The 20,130-nt window shown below is 52.0% G+C and overlaps 2 protein-coding genes across 4 annotated transcripts in view; one reads left to right on the top strand and one right to left on the bottom strand.

Annotated features, from left to right (window-relative positions):
* The window catches only part of MYLK3 (myosin light chain kinase 3), a 51,230-nt gene extending 47,244 nt beyond the window's left edge, over positions 1 to 3,986 (top strand). For both annotated transcript variants that reach the window (XM_073560819.1, XM_073560818.1), the window contains exons 11-13: positions 1,430 to 1,582; positions 1,805 to 1,937; positions 3,413 to 3,986. In XM_073560819.1, coding sequence (XP_073416920.1) covers positions 1,430 to 1,582; positions 1,805 to 1,937; positions 3,413 to 3,484 — 358 coding nt within the window. In that variant the 3' untranslated portion in view covers positions 3,485 to 3,986. The remainder of the gene's footprint in view (positions 1 to 1,429; positions 1,583 to 1,804; positions 1,938 to 3,412) is intronic.
* A 4,254-nt stretch (positions 3,987 to 8,240) lies between these two features.
* ORC6 (origin recognition complex subunit 6) lies at positions 8,241 to 12,929 on the bottom strand. 2 transcript variants are annotated; one of them, XM_073560816.1, is made up of 7 exons: positions 12,722 to 12,929; positions 11,979 to 12,108; positions 11,727 to 11,890; positions 11,325 to 11,414; positions 11,052 to 11,164; positions 9,053 to 9,127; positions 8,241 to 8,653 (listed from the first exon to the last, which is right to left on the bottom strand). In XM_073560816.1, the coding sequence occupies exons 1-7, from the start codon at positions 12,784 to 12,786 to the stop codon at positions 8,514 to 8,516; spliced, it is 777 nt and encodes a 258-aa protein (XP_073416917.1). In that variant the 5' UTR covers positions 12,787 to 12,929; the 3' UTR covers positions 8,241 to 8,513. The 2 variants fall into 2 exon arrangements, with proteins under 2 accessions (XP_073416917.1, XP_073416918.1); XM_073560817.1 differs by lacking the exon at positions 12,722 to 12,929 and adding an exon at positions 12,284 to 12,667.
* Positions 12,930 to 20,130: the final 7,201 nt, after the last annotated feature.

Below are 20,130 nucleotides of genomic sequence, written 5' to 3'. Positions count from 1 at the left end.
AAAATGGGCTGCATGGTTGAGTCGCAAGAAGAAAGCCATTACTGCGCAAGTGCCCCAAAGTATCTCGCCTACAATACGCAAAACAGCACAGAGACAAGCTTCAAAACATCTGGAACAAGGTAATTTGGAGTAATGAGACCAAAATTGAACTTTCTGGCCACAGCCATAAATGTTACATTTGGAGAGAGGTCAACAAGGCCTATGATGAAAGGAACACCATTCCTACTGTAAAGCATGGAGGTGGATCGCTGATGTTTTGGGGATTTGTGAGCTACAAAAGGTACAGGAAACTTGGTCAAAGTTGTAGGAGAGATGAATGCAGCACGTTATCAGCAAATACAGGAAATTAGCAATCATCAGCCCAGAAACTGCACATGGGACGTACAACAAATACTGGAGGCAAATTTACCCCGGAGCTGCGCATGGGACAGGAGCCCGGGAGCTGTGTATGGAACGTACTTGGAGGTTCCAACACGACAACGATCCAAAACACAAGGCCAATTCTACTTCTCATTGGCTACAGCAGAACAAAGTGAAGGTTCTGAAGTGGCCAACTCAGTCTCCTGACCTCAATATCATTGAGCCACTCTGGGGAGATCTCAAGCACGCAGTTCATGCTAGACAGCCCAGGAATTAACAGGAACTGGAGGCTTTTTGCCAAAAAGAGTGGGCAGCTTTACCATCTGAGAAAATAAAGAATCTCATCCACAACTACCGCAAAAGACTTCAAGCTATCATTGATGTTAGAGGGGGCAATACATAGTATTAAGAAATGGGGTATGTAAACTTGTGATCAGGGTCATTTGGATGTTTTGGGTTTTCATTATGATTTAAAAAGCGAAAACACAGTAGTTTGACAATAAATGTCTTCACCCAACCACTAACCATGAGTGGAGAAAAAATATTGGTGTTATCATTCATATTCTCTGAAAAAAGGCCAAGAGAGCAAAAATTCTGCCGGGGTGTGTAAACTTTTGAGCACAACTGTATACAGCTGTGAGCTGATATTAATAGCCTGGGAACCACCATTTGTATTACCCCCTTCCCAGGCTATAAACCTCTGCCCCCAGCTGTCTGCTTTCCCTCTGCTGGTTAATAAAATTTCCGGGGAGCCTACACCATTTTTTTTTTTCAGAAAATAATTTGTTCAGTAATAAAATACATGTACAGTAAACTACAAATCTCACTTAGGATCTTCATGAGACCCTTCATTCTGGAGGCATGTGGGACCCCCATCTATTGGACATTAATACCACATCTTGTCTAAGACAGAACTAGCCCTTTAAGGCTGAGTCCACAGTGCCATAGTCTAGTCATGCTGGGAGTAGTAGTTTTATAACAGCTAGAGAGACACAGCTTGGAGTAAAGTTTGGATTTACTGACTGTTTCCCAGTTACTTCCCCTGCACTCATGCCCGCATCTTTTGTAGCCTCAGCGGTTTGTCTCCGTTTTTGGGTGAAAGTGATGCCGAGACCATGAACTACATCGTGAACTGTAACTGGGACTTTGACTCCGAGACATTCGATCAAGTGTCGGAAGAAGCCAAAGATTTCATCTCCAGACTGTTAGTGAAAGAAAAAAGGTAAAGCTGCGATGACCCCAATCATCTGCTTAAAGGGGATGTACAGCCGTCGCTCAGGGACTACATTGTAATCAGTGTAGGAGGAGTCACACAGCATGGGGCGGAGCCAACAGGGACTGTGCCTCTCTATAAAGCCTGGGTGACTGTAAATGGACACCCAGCTCCCATCCCGCTACAAATGGCTTCTGTTTCTGAGGACTTTTTCTTTTTTTTGTCTTCTAGCTGCAGACTCAGCGCCGGTCAGTGCCTGAAGCACGAGTGGCTCGTCAACCTGCCTTTAAAAGCCCAAAAATACAAAGTGCGCCTTAAATCGCAGGTCCTGCTTGAGAGATACATGGCACAGAAGAAATGGAAAGTAAGTGGTTAATTGTTAAGGAATCTCTAGAGCAAGGGGGCACAAACTTTTACAGGTCAGCACCAATGCCAATGTGGACTTATTCAAGGAGGGTAACAATAAACCTCCCCATACACAGCGCCTGCCAGAGCCTCCTCCCCACACACAGCACCTGCCAGAGTCTCCTCCCCACACACAGCGCCTGCCAGAGCCTCCTCCCCATACACAACGCCTGCCAGAGACTCCTCCCCAAACACAGCGCCTGCCAGAGACTCCTCCCCGTACCCAGCGCCTGCCAGAGACTCCTCCCCGTACCCAGCGCCTGCCAGAGACTCCTCCCCGTACCCAGCGCCTGCCAGAGACTCCTCCCCATACCTAGCACCTGCCAGAGACTCCTCCCCGTACCCAGCACCTGCCAGAGACTCCTCCCCGTACCCAGCACCTGCCAGAGACTCCTCTCCATACACAGTGCCTGCCAGAGACTCCTCCCCGTACCCAGCACCTGCCAGAGACTCCTCCCCACACACAGCGCCTGCCAGAGACTCCTCCCCACACACAGCGCCTGCCAGAGACTCCTCCCCGTACCCAGTGCCTGCCAGAGACTCCTCCCCGTACCCAGCGCCTGCCAGACTCCTCCCCGTACCTAGCGCCTGCCAGAGACTCCTCCCCGTACCCAGCGCCTGCCAGAGACTCCTCCCCGTACCCAGCGCCTGCCAGAGACTCCTCCCCGTACCCAGCACCTGCCAGAGACTCCTCCCCACACAGCACCTACCAGAGACTCCTCCCCAGACACACCGCCTGCCGGAGACTCCTCCCCACACGCAGCGCCTGCCAGAGACTCCTCCCCATACACGGCGCCTGCCAGAGACTCCTCCCCATACACGGCGCCTGCCAGAGACTCCTCCCCATACACGGCGCCTGCCAGAGACTCCTCTCCATACACAGCACCAGCCAGAGACTCCTCCCCATACACAGCACCAGCCAGAGACTCCTCCCCACACACAGCGCCTACCAGAGACTCCTCCCCAGACAACGCCTGCCAGAGACTCCTCTCCATACACAGTGCCTGCCAGAGACTCCTCCCCACACACAGCGCCTGCCAGAGACTCCTCCCCATACACAGCACCAGCCAGAGACTCCTCCCCATACACAGCGCCTACCAAAGACTCCTCCCCACACACAGCGCCTACCAGAGACTCCTCCCCAGACACAGCGCCTGCCAGAGACTCCTCCCCACACACAGCGCCTGCCGGAGACTCCTCCCCACACACAGCGCCTACCGGAGACTCCTCCCCACACACAGCGCCTGCCGGAGACTCCTCCCCACACACAGCGCCTGCCAGGCTCCTCCCCACAGAGTGCCAGTTTCTGCATTACCTTGTATGGTTCTCTGTGTTCAGTGATGATCAGTAGGTAAGTTGGCTCCACACCTTCTATTAATGCCACTTTTCCCATCCTGGGGGAAGCCTAACCATAAATGTTGATGCTGCCTCCAGAAACATTTTTACGTGGTCACGGCGGCAAATCGTCTCAGGAAGTTCCAGCTTCTTTCCCTGAAGCCCTCGTAGAATAAGGATGGACGGGGGGGCTACACGAAAAACGGCCGACCGGTCACCGGATGCTGCGAGAGCTGCAGCCACACAAAGACACGGAGAGTTTGGCTCCTTTGCAGCTTCAGGAACACAGAACATATGTAGTCATTTTGGATCTAGTATCAGTAGACTTTACAAGCCAAACTCTGGACTTTCCAGTATGGACTGAGGACCCCGTGGTCAGCCCGTGGCGCAGGAGAAGCCGCCTTTGGGGAAATGCATGCACTTTAAAAATAAATAAGCCCCTGAAAAATGCATGAAATTTGCCTTTTTTATTGCATTAGTATGATTATTACTTGTAGTGGGGTCTTGGCCTGACCTCCAAGTCTCTGTTCACATTACATCGGAGGGCTACGTCAGAAGCCCCCATTGTACATTTCTTATTGTGAGGTTAATATTATATGAGGGCCATTGTCGTATGCCAGAGTTTTGGTCAAAAATCGATGTTCTTTGTAAATTAATAAACTGATGAAATAGACTGGAAAAGTGGTTTAATTTACCAAGGTTTTTATATATCCTATCAGGGGGTATTAATAGTGGGGTCCTCCATTCAGAATCCTGATGTAGAGCTCGGGAGGACTCATCCTGTATTGATGTGCATGGTGTAATTCCTCATTTCAGCAGCGGTGATGCTGCAGGGAAACTTAGCAGGTCTGGCCACAGATAATAGGTGATCGCTAGGGGATGTACACTCCCTAATACTAATACTTGAAGTCTTCTGTTAATTTTTGGCAGCATTTAGTGTTTTTGGGTCAGAGTCTATGCATGGAACATCTAGAATTGGTGATCTTTGCCTGCTCTTCCTTACAGTAGCTCCATATGTGAGATTGTGGGGGCATCTCCTGTGTACAGCTTCCTCTTCTGGTCACCCACAGATTTTCAGTTGGATTAAGATCTGGGCTTGGACCTTCCAGAACTGTGATCATCTTCCAGGGAAGCTGTTCTTTAGCCGATTTGGAGGTCGGTAAGGGGTGTTGTTATGCGGAAAGGTGAAATTCCTCTTCATCTTTTTAGCAGAAGCCTGAAGGTTCTGACTCAAAATTAACTGATTGTGAACAATAGCTTCCACCTTGACTAAAGCCCCAGTTGCAGCTGAGGATAACCAGACCCAAAACACAATTCTGCCTCCACCATGCCTCACGGTGGGGATGGGGATCTTCCAGTGATGCAGTGTTGGCTTTCCATCTTTTGGAATTATGGTAAAAAAAACAAAAACAAAAAAAAAAACAACCCTCTGTCTCAGACATAACACGTTCCCTACATGCTTCTGGCAGACTTCCTGTAGATTTTGGCAAAACATAGCTGGACTTTTTTTTTCTGTAGGAAAAGGCAGTTCACAACTAGGACTTGCCAAAAATTCCTGCAGCTCCTTTAATGTTGCTGTTAGCCTCTTGGCAGACTCCTGGACCAGTTTTCTTCAAATTTGTGTGAGGGCCGTCCGATTCTTGGTAATGGCACTGTTGGGCCAATTGAAGCTACTTCTTGATGACTTTTTTTTTAAATTCGTTTAAGTCATAAACAGATATATAGTATACATACAGGTATATAGTATTAAACATAATACAAAATATATATGTTCATATGACATTAAAGTATAAGACAATGTGCATACCAGATGTATACAGAATAAAGCGAAATATAACAATGGTCTTGTATTATTACTTGTGCAATGAGATCTGCCTAACTTTTAAGCCAAATCTACAAAAACATAAACCTAAACTATTCCACAGCATACTTTCACACTCTTAATCCTTTATTATTATGTGACATCTCCACTCTGCAAAGTGAGGTGAGAAGAATTCTACCTCTCCCAAATCTTTTCAAATTTACCTGGGAACCCTCTGTTTTGATCTAGTGTGCGTTCATATGGGATGATCGAGTTCGCTAAAGTAACCCAGGACCCAAGTGAGGGAGATGAGCCTCCCATCCATCGTAATGCCAGTACCTTTCGTGCCATAAACAACGTCTCCCGTAGAAAGATCCCAACATATTGATCCCATGTCTCCTCGTCCCAGACACCAAACAGACAGACCAGCGGTTCAAGGGGAACAGGAACCTGTACCAAGGATGTTAATAATGACGTCACCTCTCTCCAATATTGCACAACTACAGGACAGCACCAGATCATATGGATAAAATCTGCATCCATTGAATGACATCTCAAACATTCCGATGACTGGTATCGGCCCACCTTAAAGAGTCGATTTGGAGTCAAATATGATTGATTTATAATATATAATTGGATCATCCTATTAACAGATGGAGACACCTTAATTGAGGACTCCATTATTTCTTCCCAATCCTCTCCTTGCGCTTTCGGGATGAGTCTATAGCAGGTCCTGTCCCCACCGACAGCATATGTGTATAGCGAGAAGATGAGACCTTGGGGGCCTGAGACTTAAGGATCCCTATGAAGGGTAGAGACGAAATAACAATATCAATAGACCATATATGCGATTGAATAGCTGACCTCAGTTGTAGATACCGAAACAACTGGGATCTCGGGACTTTGCGATTAACTTTTTTAAAAGACAGAGTTCCGTGATCATATAGATCGCCTGTCATGCAAATATAATACTGAGTCCAAAACTCAGTAACGCTGGAAGGTAACCATTATCCCACAGAGGCATCTCAGCTATGATATCTTCAAACCCAACCACCCTTTTAATCTGCCTCCACACCAACCGTGCCAATCGAAGCAGGGGCAACAACCGTGGGACACTTACCCTCCTCACTTCCAAAAATCCCAGCGGGCAACCAACCTGTGCGGCATGAAGTAGATGATTCTCAGAATTAGGAAGGTGACCACCAGGCATCCATGTGTTCATGGCCAAATAGTACAAAAAGAAATCGGGTAGCGCCGCCCCCCCCCTCCCTCCTAGGTCTCTGCAAAGTGGATAATTTAAGTTTGGGCCTGGTCTTCCCCCATATGAAAGATGTGATCTGGGAATTCAGATTAGCGAAAAAGGATCTGGGCAGCACTATGTTGTAGAAAATAACTAAGCTTAGGGAGTAATATCATTTTGATTGAATTGTTGCATCCAGCTACAGACAACGGAAGTTTACCCCAGATCGCAAACTTGGCCCTAACCAACTCCAGCAGTGGATACACTAAGTCGCAGATCGAACTTACTGTCTTGGGAAATGTGGACACCTAAATACTTGAAACTGGTTACAATGGGCAAAGATGAGAGAGTTTCAAGTCGTGGCATTGGAGCATGGGAAAGAGGCATCAAAGCAGATTTCTCCCAATTTATATATAGGCCAGAATATTTACCGAATTTATTTACCATATTGATGACTTCTTTAGTGGTAGATCTAATGCCTTGGACAAAAAAATAGTGTTCTTCTCCTGACCAATAACTTTTAACAATAAGATCCCTTTGTTGTGTTGTCAGCTGTTAACGCACCTTGGATTGTGCTCTCAAATGCAACTACGAAAATGTAAGGAAAATCCTCCAAGAACAGAGAAACAGAATCCCTGTAAATGACGGTGGACTTGCACTGACAAATATATGTATGGGGACGGAATGCGGAACGTTCTGTCCCCATCATTCTTTGACAGACCACTTAAAGAACCCGATAAACAAGCCCCAAATTACTTAAACTGTATCTAACCATCTCAAATTGACTTGTGTAACTGTCTTCTAATTATTTTTCTGTAATGGTACAACATATTGGCATTTTGGGCCCCAGTTTGTCTAAAATCTGCCCTTTGCAAGTTGGGATTTTCCTAAATACTGCTCAAAAATAGGCGGCTACGGTCGACACAAAAATGTACAATGATAAAAATCTGGAGCAAGGAAAGGTTGAAGATACCCGCTGTAAGACTAGCGATTCTGCCGCCGTTAACTATACTGATGTTAACTCAGCCTCATCTTAGAAAAGACATATGCAATTTTTTTGTACCCCATATAAACGCCGCTGGTCCCCTGAATCCGGCGATGTTTTATTTTTGTTGCTGCGCCTCTGCGTTCCCGAGATACGGCCCCTTTTTCCATGTTAATAAATCTAGTCTTATTTGCCAAGTGGGCTGCAGAAGAGTGGAGTGCCACGCCCCCTTGGAAACCAGATTAAATTTATGTACCGAAAAAAAATGGCCATATCTCAGGAACGGAGAGGCGCAGGAACAAGAGAAAGACAATGCCGGATTCAGAACAGCGGCGTTTACGCCAGGTAACATATGTACTTGTGTGAATTGTTAGGTCCTCTTTAAAGGGATTTTTTTTTCCCCTTTTAAATCCCAGCATATAAAAAAAAAAAACCTTCCAAAGGTAAACTCCTTATAATTTCTGCCCTTCTTCAGTGAAAACGACTGCACATTTGCTGCCAGAGAAGGAAGCTTGACCCACAATTAAGCAGAACTCTAGAGATTTAATGTTTTTTTTTTATATAGACCAGGTTTATTTAACTTGCTACCGATAATGGCGTTTACACGACCCGTATCAATCACCGCGTCTGAGGGTGAACGAATACAGATTCTGTCTGATCAAGAGATATCCTGACACGAAGCTGGATTATGTCTCCGGCAATCCTCGCGCAGATCACGACCTTATCGTGAGAGGCGGCAGAACAAGGAGCCTTGGATACAGGACAGGAGAAAAACCAACAAAATATCTGCACAGGGTCCCAGGAATGAGGCCATTTATGGCATATCCTATCCACATGTCATACAGAGGGCAACCCCTGTAAGGAGACCATGAAGTGATTAAATTTCTAAACTTAAGAACTGTCACGATTAAAATTTTTTATTCTACACAAAAAAAAACAAACAAAAAAAAAAACAACTTGGCGATATCACAACTTAAAATGTTCGATTTGGGCACAAAAAAAAAAAAAAAAAGGGACCTCCGGGTTGTGACACGCGTCTGTTCTGCGGCGCGACGTTCCGTCTCCGTCAGAGAAGATTCACAGTATCTGCAGTGTTTCATCCGTGGCACAGATCGCGGGGACAGAAGGGAAACGCCCCTCATAGGTCAGGTCTCAGTAACATCCCCAGACTTGGCTATTTTGGTTTTGTAGCTCTGGCCGCATTTTCCAGTATCTTTCTCTTCCACTCCTCATAGTCCCTCTCCTTGTCTGCGGGGTCTACACGTGCCTGCTTACGTGGGATCTCCTCGTCATCTTCCTCCTCATCATCGGATGCTGTTCAGGGGAGAGAACACAACATGGGGATTAAATGGGACTACTGGTTTACAGGGGAGGAGGATATTTACACAGCAAGTTACATGATCCACCATTACTAATAGATGTCACAGCTCACCTCCTCCCCCTCCTGTACAATGACTGATAACACCTCTATATACAGTAGCTAACACAGGATCCACTATTCACAATAGGTGATGTCACATCTCACCTCCTCCCCTTCCTGTACAATGACTGATAACACCTCTATATACAGTAGATAACACAGGATCCACCATTCACAATAGGTGATGGCACAGCTCACCTCCTCCACCCCCTGCACAAAGGCCATTTCTCTTATGAGAGCATGCACATGAAATACAATTGCAGACATTGTGCAGTGACATTCCCGCCACTCACCTCGGTCTCGCTCTATACACTCCAGTAAGGTTCTCTGTTTCCTCCGCGGCTGCTGTGTGATTGCTGTGTTTTCCTCTAAATCATAAAAATAAGTGGAAGTCATTTATCACGGAGCCATAAATGGGCCGGCTCACCGCCCCGGCTATATGCTGTGCCCCGCAGACCAGTAATCACACCGGCTCACCGCCCCAGCTATAATCTGTGCACCCCAGACCAGTAATCACGCCGGCTCACCGCCCCAGCTATAATCTGTGCCCCACAGACCAGTAATCACATCGGCTCACCGTCCCGGCTATATTCTGTGCCCCACAGACCAGTAATCACACCGGTTCACCGTCCCGGCTATATTCTGTGCCCCACAGACCCGTAATCACATCGGCTCACCTCCCCAGCTATAATCTGTGCCCCGCAGACCCGTAATCACGCCGGCTCACCGCCCCAGCTATAATCTGTGCACCCCAGACCAGTAATCACGCCGGCTCACCGCCCCGGCTATAATCTGTGCACCCCAGACCAGTAATCACATCGGCTCACCGTCCCGGCTATATTCTGTGCCCCACAGACCAGTAATCACACCGGCTCACCGCCCCGGCTATATTCTGTGCCTCACAGACCCGTAACCACACCGGCTCACCGTCCCGGCTATATTCTGTGCCCCACAGACCCGTAATCACACCGGCTCACCGTCCCGGCTATATTCTGTGCCCCACAGACCCGTAATCACACCGGCTCACCGTCCCGGCTATATTCTGTGCCCCGCAGACCCGTAATCACACCGGCTCACCGTCCCGGCTATATTCTGTGCCTCGCAGACCAGTAATCACACCGGCTCACCGTCCCGGCTATATTCTGTGCCCCGCAGACCCGTAATCACACCGGTTCACCGTCCCGGCTATATTCTGTGCCCCGCAGACCCGTAATCACACCGGCTCACCGTCCCGGCTATATTCTGTGCCCCACAGACCCGTAATCACACCGGCTCACCGTCCCGGCTATATTCTGTGCCCCACAGACCCGTAATCACACCGGCTCACCGTCCCGGCTATATTCTGTGCCCCACAGACCCGTAATCACACCGGCTCACCGTCCCGGCTATATTCTGTGCCCCGCAGACCCGTAATCACACCGGCTCACCGTCCCGGCTATATTCTGTGCCCCGCAGACCCGTAATCACACCGGCTCACCGTCCCGGCTATATTCTGTGCCCCCCAGACCCGTAATCACACCGGCTCACCATCCCGGCTATATTCTGTGCCCCACAGACCCGTAATCACACCGGCTCACCGCCCCGGCTATATTCTGTGCCCCACAGACCCGTAATCACACCGGCTCACCGCCCCGGCTATATTCTGTGCCCCACAGACCCGTAATCACACCGGCTCACCGCCCCGGCTATATTCTGTGCCCCACAGACCCGTAATCACACCGGCTCACCGACCCGGCTATATTCTGTGCCCCACAGACCCGTAATCACACCAGCTCACCGTCCCGGCTATATTCTGTGCCCCACAGACCCGTAATCACACCAGCTCACCGCCCCGGCTATATTCTGTGCCCCACAGACCAGTAATCACACCGGCTCACCATCCCGGCTATATTCTGTGCCCCACAGACCCGTAATCACACCGGCTCACAGCCCCGGCTATATTCTGTCCACCCCAGACCCGTAATCACACCGGCTCACCGCCCCGGCTATATTCTGTGCCCCACAGACCTGTAATCACACCGGCTCACCGCCCCGGTTATATTCTGTGCCCCACAGACCTGCAATCACACCGGCTCACCGCCCCGGCTATATTCTGTGCCCCACAGACCTGCAATCACACCGGCTCACCGCCCCGGCTATATTCTGTGCCCCATAGACCTGCAATCACACCGGCTCACCGCCCCGGCTATATTCTGTGCACCACAGACCCGTAATCACACCGGCTCACCACCCCGGCTATATTCTGTGCCCCACAGACCCGTCATCACGTTTAGAAATTGCCACTGGACTTACGGCAGATCTGGGCTCCGATCTTCTCCAGCTGAACGCACAATCGCTCGAATATGTTTTTCCTCACTCCGGAGGCCGCCAGTAATTTGTTCTTCTCGGCTTTAAACTTCAGGCACCTGGGACACAAGTCACATCACTCCCATTAGTATAATAACGGCGAAGAGGCCGTGTAGGCCCATGCGCTTATCTCCAGCCATGATGGCTCTGTGGGCGGCAGAAAAGCCATGAAGAACTGTATGAAACCAGCCTGTGTGTGGTTAGATGAATCCTTCCCACCTGCAGGCGGCGTACAGGGCAGCCGTGATGAACAATGGTTTGGATAAATCAAGGTCTTCCTGCTGAGCCTGGGGAAGGCCGGACTCGTACCTGCACGGAGAACAAGGGCGGAAAGATCAGTGAGAAGTGTGCCGAATCGGGCCCGAACGAGGCGGCAAAAATCTCCAACCGAGCGTCTCCCTCCTTTAAAAAAGGACTGTTAAGGAGTAAAGGGGCACCCAGACGTCTGTGCAGATCGGAGCGCAACGCACGGACCGGCCGCAGCTCTCCCGGGACCTGTACGAGACCCGCAGCCGCTCCGTGCCTTGTGTCCTGATCTCGGACGTCTGGATGAGCCTGACCCGAACCTGCAGGATCAAGGATCCTGCTGCACAGAGAGGGCGACCGTCTGCATTTTCTGACCTACTGAGGATCTTGGACGCAGTGCTCACAGCCTCCAGGCAGCCGTGCTGGATCGCAAGGTCCCTGAGGCTCAGCCGTGCGTCCACCTCCAGCAGGCACTCGAACGACCTCAGACAGCTCAAGTAAACCTTCCTGTTCAGCCCGGACAGTCGAATCAGATAGTCCTAGAAGAGAAAAATGGCGACCAGCCGATCACCAGGAGATCCAGCACCGGAGCTGCGTAGTAATCTCTGAGACAGACGGTAACGGCACCTTGTCGATGGGATGATTCAGCGCGGCGGCTGCGAGCTGGAGACACATGACGGCGCTGCTGGTCGCTGTAGTCATGGCGGACAGTCCGCCGCACTTCACCTGCGACAGGCGCAGGAGCTCCTCCGCTTTCCTGAAACGGCAGCAGGATTCATGGTTAACGAGCGGCACATTGGAGGACATTTATCAAAGATTTATGGAGCAACTTGCACCCAAAAATGGCAGAAACGTCATTCACTGTGCTGGTGCCGAAAAGAGCAGACAAAATATGAACACGCTAGTCCTATAGACGCTGAAATGGTGCGCACCTGACGGCTGCTCCTCCAAGATCGCTCGCACTATATACTGCAATATCGCCGCTGTCATACGAAGCCCCGCCGCAGGTGTCCAAACATGGCCAACCCACCGAGCTTCATCAGGGGCTCCGGCGGCCTTGACAAAGCCTTCAGGGCCCTGCAATCATATGAGGGAGGGCACAAAGACATCCACCCACCATAGCCAACCTCAGTGAGCGAGGGATGGCAGCGGGCTGACACCAGAGAGCGACAGCTGATAACAGAGAGCAATAGCTTGCATTCAATTGAAAATAGATAAAACACACTCCATGTCCCTTTAAATGGCAGCAGATGCTTTACACTGCAGCACGCAGGATCACTACTGCCCCCATTAGACCGAATCACATTTAATTAATCAGTATGGCACTACAAGTGTCAGCATCCCCTCCCTATAATGGGGGCATCACGTACCCCAGGACGCTGGCGGAGGAGATCCCCAGTTTCGGGGCCAGCCTCTTCAGTGTCTCAGCCTCCATGATCAGCTTCTCCTGCTGGAGGTTTCGCGGGAAATCCTCGTCGCCTCAGCTGATTGGTCAGCGCTAGCCGTGCCCCCCGGAGATGATTGGCCAGCCGCCGGACAACGCATGGAACCTTGCGCAAGCAACGTTCGAAAAAGGAAGTGCCCGGCGTGCACTGCGGTCTATACATGTGATCACGTGATGTGCCAGAACCCGGAAGTGGCCGTCTGTGTGCAGAGACTGCGTTATAGCACAAGTAGAGGAGGAGCTGCTCTATAGTGGGGGCTGCTCTATAGTGGGGGCTGCTGTATAGTGGGGGCTGCTGTATAATGGGGGCTGCTGTATAGTGGGGGCTGCTGTATAATGGGGGCTGCTCTATAGTGGGGGCTGCTCTATAGTGGGGGCTGCTCTATAATGGGGGCTGCTGTATAGTGGGGGCTGCTCTATAATGGGGGCTGCTGTATAGTGGGGGCTGCTCTATAGTGGGGGCTGCTCTATAATGGGGGCTGCTCTATAGTGGGGGCTGCTCTATAGTGGGGGCTGCTCTATAATGGGGGCTGCTCTATAATGGGGGCTGCTGTATAGTGGGGGCTGCTCTATAATGGGGGCTGCTCCATAGTGGGAGCTGCTCTATAGTGGGGGCTGCTCTGTAGTGGGGGCTGCTCTGTAGTGGGAGCTGCTCTGTAGTGGGAGCTGCTCTATAGTGGGGGCTGCTCTATAGTGGGGGCTGCTCTATAGTGGGGGCTGCTCTATAGTGGGGGCTGCTCTATAGTGGGCGCTGCTCTATAGTGGGGGCTGCTCTATAGTGGGGGCTGCTCTATAGTGGGGGCTGCTCTGGGAGCTGCTGTATAGTGGGAGCTGCTGTATAGTGGGGGCTGCTCTATAATGGGGGCTGCTCTATAGTTGGGGCTGCTCTAGTGGGGGCTGCTCTGTAGTGGGGGCTGCTCTATAGTGGGGGCTGCTCTATAGTGGGGGCTGCTCTGTAATGGGGGCTGCTCTATAGTGGGGGGTGCTCTATAATGGGGGCTGCTCTGTAGTGGGGGCTGCTCTGTAGTGGGGGCTGCTCTGTAGTGGGGGCTGCTCTGTAGTGGGGGCTGCTCTGTAGTGGGGGCTGCTCTGTAGTGGGGGCTGCTCTATAGTGGGAGCTGCTCTATAGTGGGAGCTGCTCTATAGTGGGGGCTGCTCTATACTGGGCACTGCTCTATAGTGGGGGCTGCGCTATAATGGGAGCTGCTCTATAGTGGGGGCTACTCTGTAGTGTGGGCTGCTCTATAATGGGGGTTGCTCTATAGTGGGGGCTGCGCTATAATGGGGGCTGCTCTATAATGGGGGCTGCTCTGTAGTGGGGGCTGCTCTATAGTGGGGGCTGCTCTATAATAGGAGCTGCTCTATAATGGGAGCTGCTCTATAGTGGGGGCTGCTCTATAATGGCTGCTCTATAGTGGGGGCTCTCTATAATGGGGGCTACTCTGTAGTGGGAGCTGCTCTATAGTGGGGGCTGCTCTATAATGGGAGCTGCTCTATAATGGGGGCTGCTCTGTAATGGGGGCTGCTCTATAGTGGGGGCTGCTCTATAATGGGGGCTGCTCTATAATGGGAGCTGCTCTATAGTGGGGGCTGCTCTGTAGTGGGGGCTGCTCTGTAGTGGGAGCTGCTCTATAGTGGGGGCTGCTCTATAATGGGGGCTGCTCTATAATGGGGGCTGCTCTATAATGGGGGCTGCTCTATAATGGGGGCTGCTCTATAGCGGGAGCTGCTCTATAGCGGGGGCTGCTCTATAGCGGGGGCTGCTCTATAGCGGGGGCTGCTCTATAATGGAAGCTGCTCTATAGTGGGAGCTGCTCTATAGTGGGGGCTGCTCTATAGTGGGGGCTGCTCTATAGCGGGGGCTGCTCTATAATGGAAGCTGCTCTATAGTGGGAGCTGCTCTATAGTGGGGGCTGCTCTATAGTGGGGGCTGCTCTATAGTGGGGGCTGCTCTATAGTGGGAGCTGCTCTATAGTGGGGGCTGCTCTATAGTGGGGGCTGCTCTATAGTGGGGGCTGCTCTATAGTGGGGGCTGCTCTATAATGGGAGCTGCTCTATAGTGGGGGCTGCTCTATAGTGGGGGCTGCTCTACAGTGGGAGCTGCTCTATAGTGGGGGCTGCTCTATAGTGGGGGCTGCTCTATAGTGGGGGCTGCTCTATAGTGGGGGCTGCTCTATAGTGGGGGCTGCTCTATAGTGGGGGCTGCTCTATAGTGGGAGCTGCTCTATAGTGGGGGCTGCTCTATAGTGGGAGCTGCTGTATAGTGGGGGCTGCTGTATAGTGGGGGCTGCTGTATAGCGGGGGCTGCTGTATAGCGGGGGCTTCTGTATAGCGGGGGCTTCTCTATAGCGGGGGCTGCTCTATAGCGGGGGCTGCTCTATAGCGGGGGCTGCTCTATAATGGAGTCTGCTCTATAGTGGGGGCTGCTCTATAGTGGGGGCTGCTCTATAGTGGGGGCTGCTCTATAGTGGGGGCTGCTCTATACTGGGGGCTGCTCTATAATGGGGGCTGCTCTATAGTGGGGGCTGCTCTATAGTGGGAGCTGCTCTTTGTTGGGAGCTGCTCTATAGTGGGGGCTGCTCTATAGTGGGAGCTGCTCTATAGTGGGAGCTGCTCTATAGTGGGGGCTGCTCTATAATGGCGGCTGCTCTATAATGGCGGCTGCTCTATAGTGGGGGCTGCTCTATAGTGAGGGCTGCTCTATAGTGGGAGCTGCTCTATAGTGGGGGCTGCTCTATAGTGGGGGCTGCTCTATAGTGGGGGCTGCTCTATAGTGGGGGCTGCTCTATAGTGGGGGCTGCTCTATAATGGGGCTGCTCTATAGTGGGGGCTGCTCTATAGTGGGGGCTGCTCTATAGTGGGGGCTGCTCTATAGTGGGGGCTGCTCTATAGTGGGAGCTGCTGTATAGTGGGGGCTGCTGTATAGTGGGGGCTGCTGTATAGTGGGGGCTGCTTTATAGTGGGGGCTGCTCTATAATGGGTGCTGCTCTATAGTGGGGGCTGCTCTATAGTGGGGGCTGCTCTATAATGGGAGCTGCTCTATAGTGGGGGCTGCTCTATAGTGGGAGCTGCTCTATAGTGGGGGCTGCTCTATAGTGGGGGCTGCTCTATAGTGGGGGCTGCTCTGTAGTGGGGGCTGCTCTGTAGTGGGAGCTGCTCTGTAGTGGGGGCTGCTCTATAATGGGGGCTGCTGTATAGTGGGGGCTGCTGTATAGTGGGGGCTGCTCTATAATGGGTGCTGCTCTATAGTGGGTGCTGCTCTATAGTGGGTGCTGCTCTATAGTGGGGGCTTCTCTATAGTGGGGGCTGCTCTATAATGGGGGCTGCTCTATAGTGGGAGCTGCTCTATAGTGGGAGCTGCTCTATAGTGGGGGCTGCTCTATAATGGGGGCTGCTCTATAGCGGGGGCTGCTCTATAGCGGGGGCTGCTCTATAGCGGGGTCTGCTCTATAGCGGGGTCTGCTCTATAGCGGGGTCTGCTCTATAGCGGGGTCTGCTCTATAGCGGGAGCTGCTCTATAGTGGGGGCTGGTCTATAGTGGGGGCTGGTCTATAGTGGGGCTGGTCTATAGTGGGGGCTGCTCTATAGCGGGAGCTGCTCTATAGCGGGGGCTGCTCTATAGCGGGGGCTGCTCTATAGCGGGGGCTGCTCTATAGCGGGGGCTGCTCTATAATGGAGTCTGCTCTATAGTGGGGGCTGCTGTATAGTGGGGGCTGCTCTATAATGGGATCTGCTCTATAATGGGGGCTGCTCTATAATGGAGGCTGCTCTATAGTGGGAGCTGCTCTATAATGGGGGCTGCTCTATAATGGGGGCTGCTCTATAGTGGGAGCTGCTCTATAGTGGGGGCTGCTCTGTAATGGGGGCTGCTCTGTAATGGGGGCTGCTCTGTAATGGGGGCTGCTCTATAGTGGGGGCTGCTCTATAGTGGGGGATGCTCTATAGCGGGGCTGCTCTATAGCGGGGGCTGCTCTATAGCGGGGGCTGCTCTATAATGGAGTCTGCTCTATAGTGGGGGCTGCTGTATAGTGGGGGCTGCTCTATAATGGGATCTGCTCTATAATGGGGGCTGCTCTATAATGGAGGCTGCTCTATAGTGGGAGCTGCTCTATAATGGGGGCTGCTCTATAATGGGGGCTGCTCTATAGTGGGAGCTGCTCTATAGTGGGGGCTGCTCTGTAATGGGGGCTGCTCTGTAATGGGGGCTGCTCTATAATGGGGGCTGCTCTATAGTGGGGGCTGCTCTATAGTGGGGGCTGCTCTATAGTGGGGGCTGCTCTATAGTGGGGGATGCTCTATAATGGGAGCTGCTCTATAATGGGGGCTGCTCTATAGTGGGGGCTGCTCTATAGTGGGGGCTGCTCTATAGTGGGAGCTGCTCTATAGTGGGGGCTGCTCTATAGTGGGGGCTGCTCTATAGTGGGGGCTGCTCTATAGTGGGGGCTGCTCTATAGTGGGGGCTGCTCTGTAATGGGGGCTGCTCTGTAATGGGGGCTGCTCTGTAGTGGGGGCTGCTCTGTAATGGGGGCTGCTCTGTAATGGGGGCTGCTCTGTAATGGGGGCTGCTCTGTAATGGGGGCTGCTCTGTAATGGGAGCTGCTCTGTAGTGGGGGCTGATCTGTAGTGGGGGCTGCTCTGTAATTGGGGCTGCTTTGTAATGGGGGCTGCTCTGTAGTGGGGGCTGCTCTGTAGTGGGGGCTGCTCTGTAGTGGGGGCTGCTCTGTAGTGGGGGCTTCTCTGTAATGGGGGCTGCTCTGTAATGGGAGCTGCTCTGTAATGGGGGCTGCTCTGTAATGGGGGCTGCTCTGTAATGGGGGCTGCTCTGTAATGGGGGCTGCTCTGTAATGGGAGCTGCTCTATAGTGGGGGCTGCTCTGTAATGGGGGCTGCTCTGTAGTGGGGGCTGCTCTGTAGTGGGGGCTGCTCTGTAGTGGGGGCTGCTCTGTAGTGGGGGCTGCTCTGTAGTGGGGGCTGCTCTGTAATGGGGGCTGCTCTGTAGTGGGGGCTGCTCTGTAGTGGCTGCTCTGTAGTGGGGGCTGCTCTGTAGTGGGGGCTGCTTTGTAATGGGGGCTGCTTTGTAATGGGGGCTGCTCTGTAGTGGGGGCTGCTCTGTAGTGGGGCTGCTCTGTAGTGGGGGCTGCTCTGTAGTGGGGGCTGCTCTGTAGCGGGGGCTGCTCTGTAGCGGGGGCTGCTCTGTAGCGGGGGCTGCTCTGTAGCGGGGGCTGCTCTATAGCGGGGGCTGCTCTATAGCGGGGGCTGCTCTATAGCGGGGTCTGCTCTATAGCGGGGTCTGCTCTATAGCGGGAGCTGCTCTATAGTGGGAGCTGCTCTATAGTGGGGGCTGGTCTATAGTGGGGGCTGGTCTATAGTGGGGCTGCTCTATAGTGGGAGCTGCTCTATAGTGGGGGCTGCTCTATAGCGGGAGCTGCTCTATAGCGGGAGCTGCTCTATAGCGGGAGCTGCTCTATAGCGGGGGCTGCTCTATAGCGGGGGCTGCTCTATAGCGGGGGCTGCTCTATAGCGGGGGCTGCTCTATAATGGAGTCTGCTGTATAGTGGGGGCTGCTGTATAGTGGGGGCTGCTCTATAGTGGGTGCTGCTCTATAATGGGATCTGCTCTATAATGGGGGCTGCTCTATAATGGAGGCTGCTCTATAGTGGGAGCTGCTCTATAATGGGGGCTGCTCTATAATGGGGGCTGCTCTATAGTGGGAGCTGCTCTATAGTGGGGGCTGCTCTGTAATGGGGGCTGCTCTGTAATGGGGGCTGCTCTATAGTGGGGGCTGCTCTATAGTGGGGGCTGCTCTATAGTGGGGGCTGCTCTATAATGGGGGCTGCTCTGTAATGGGGGCTGCTCTATAGTGGGGGCTGCTCTATAGTGGGGGCTGCTCTATAGTGGGGGCTGCTCTACTCCCTTGTGATTGCTGACAAGGAGATTGTAAGTGGAAACAGATTTTTTTTTCTCACCAAAAGTTTCACCTTTAAGTTCTGGCACAATTCAGCACCAGCCCTGGCCCCCCACACAAGCCCCTCTCCAGACCCCTGCACCTCATCGTAGACGCATTTTCGGATAACTTTGTGAGACTTAATTTTCCAGTATTTTTACGATTTCTTTTTGCAGTCGCTGGATGAAACCTTAGGTATTTTTTCCCCCTCAAAACTAAAGCTTTGTCCCCATTGTATCCAGACTAGACAGTCGTCTGTGAGCAAATCTCTCCTGAACGACAAACACGTGGACGGTGCCATCATGTCTGGAAAACTCCGATCTCTCGAGATAATTACTGAAACCGGCAAAATGAGTAAAAAAGAAAAATAAGCGAATATCCAGAATTGACTTTTTTCAGTCGCTGCATTTTCCCCCCAAAACTTCAATCATTGAAAATGCCGTCTTGGCGCAAAACGCACAACTTCACCCGGCTACATAGACGGAAAAGCAAGAAAACCATTCTAAGCCGGTCATGGAGGGGTTATCTGTGGGCTGCAGGCCGCCCGCCAAAGGCTAGCTTGTGGCTGATGGAGATCTCCCTGTATTCAGCAGCGACGACGGTGGGACAGGCGCAGAGGAGCGCTCATCAGCTCCTGACGGGCAGCAGTGCAGAGTGGGGACAGTAGAGCTGTGGGTCCAAAGGGGGACAGCATTCAGATGTGGGAGCGTGGTGGGACAGTATGGAATGTGGGGAGCATGGATGGACCATATAGATTGGGGGGACAGCATGGAGTGGTTGGAGCGTGGAAGGCCAGTATGGAGTGGTTGGAGCGTGGACAGACAGTATCCAGTGGTTAGAGTCTGGTGGGACAGTATGGAGTAGTGGGAAGATGGGGGACAGTATGGAGTGGTGGGAGTGTTGGGGAGCAGTATGGAGTGGTGGGAGTGTTTTTGGGGACAGCAGGTAGTGATGGTACTGTGGGGGACAGCATGAAGTGGTCGGAGAAAGGGGGACAGTATGGAGTAGTGGGAAGATGGGGGACAGTATGGAGTGTTGGGGAGCAGTATGGAGTGATGGTACTGTGGGGGACAGTATGGAGTAGTGGGAGCGTGGAGGAACAATATTGAATTGTGGGAACATGGGGGGAACAATTTGGAGTTGTGGGAGTGTGGTGGGACATTATGGAGTGGTGGGAGCCTGGAGGACAGCATGGAATGGAGTAGTGGGAGCCTTGGGGGGACAGTATGGAGTGGTGGGAGCGTGTGGGACAGTATGGAGTGATGGGAGTGTGAGGGGACAGGATGGAGTTTTTCCAGTGTGGTGGGACAGTATGAGTAGTGGGAGCATGGGGAGGCTGCATGGACCAGTGGGATCGTGGGTGGACAGCATGGTGTGGTGGGAACATAAAGA

This window comes from Dendrobates tinctorius, unplaced genomic scaffold (assembly GCF_039654945.1).
Source record: "Dendrobates tinctorius isolate UK_male_01 unplaced genomic scaffold, ASM3965494v1 ptg000307l, whole genome shotgun sequence".
NCBI lineage: Eukaryota > Metazoa > Chordata > Amphibia > Anura > Dendrobatidae > Dendrobates > Dendrobates tinctorius.
The sequence above is the reverse complement of the archived record's forward strand: the minus strand, read 5'-3'. Positions and strand labels throughout refer to the sequence as shown.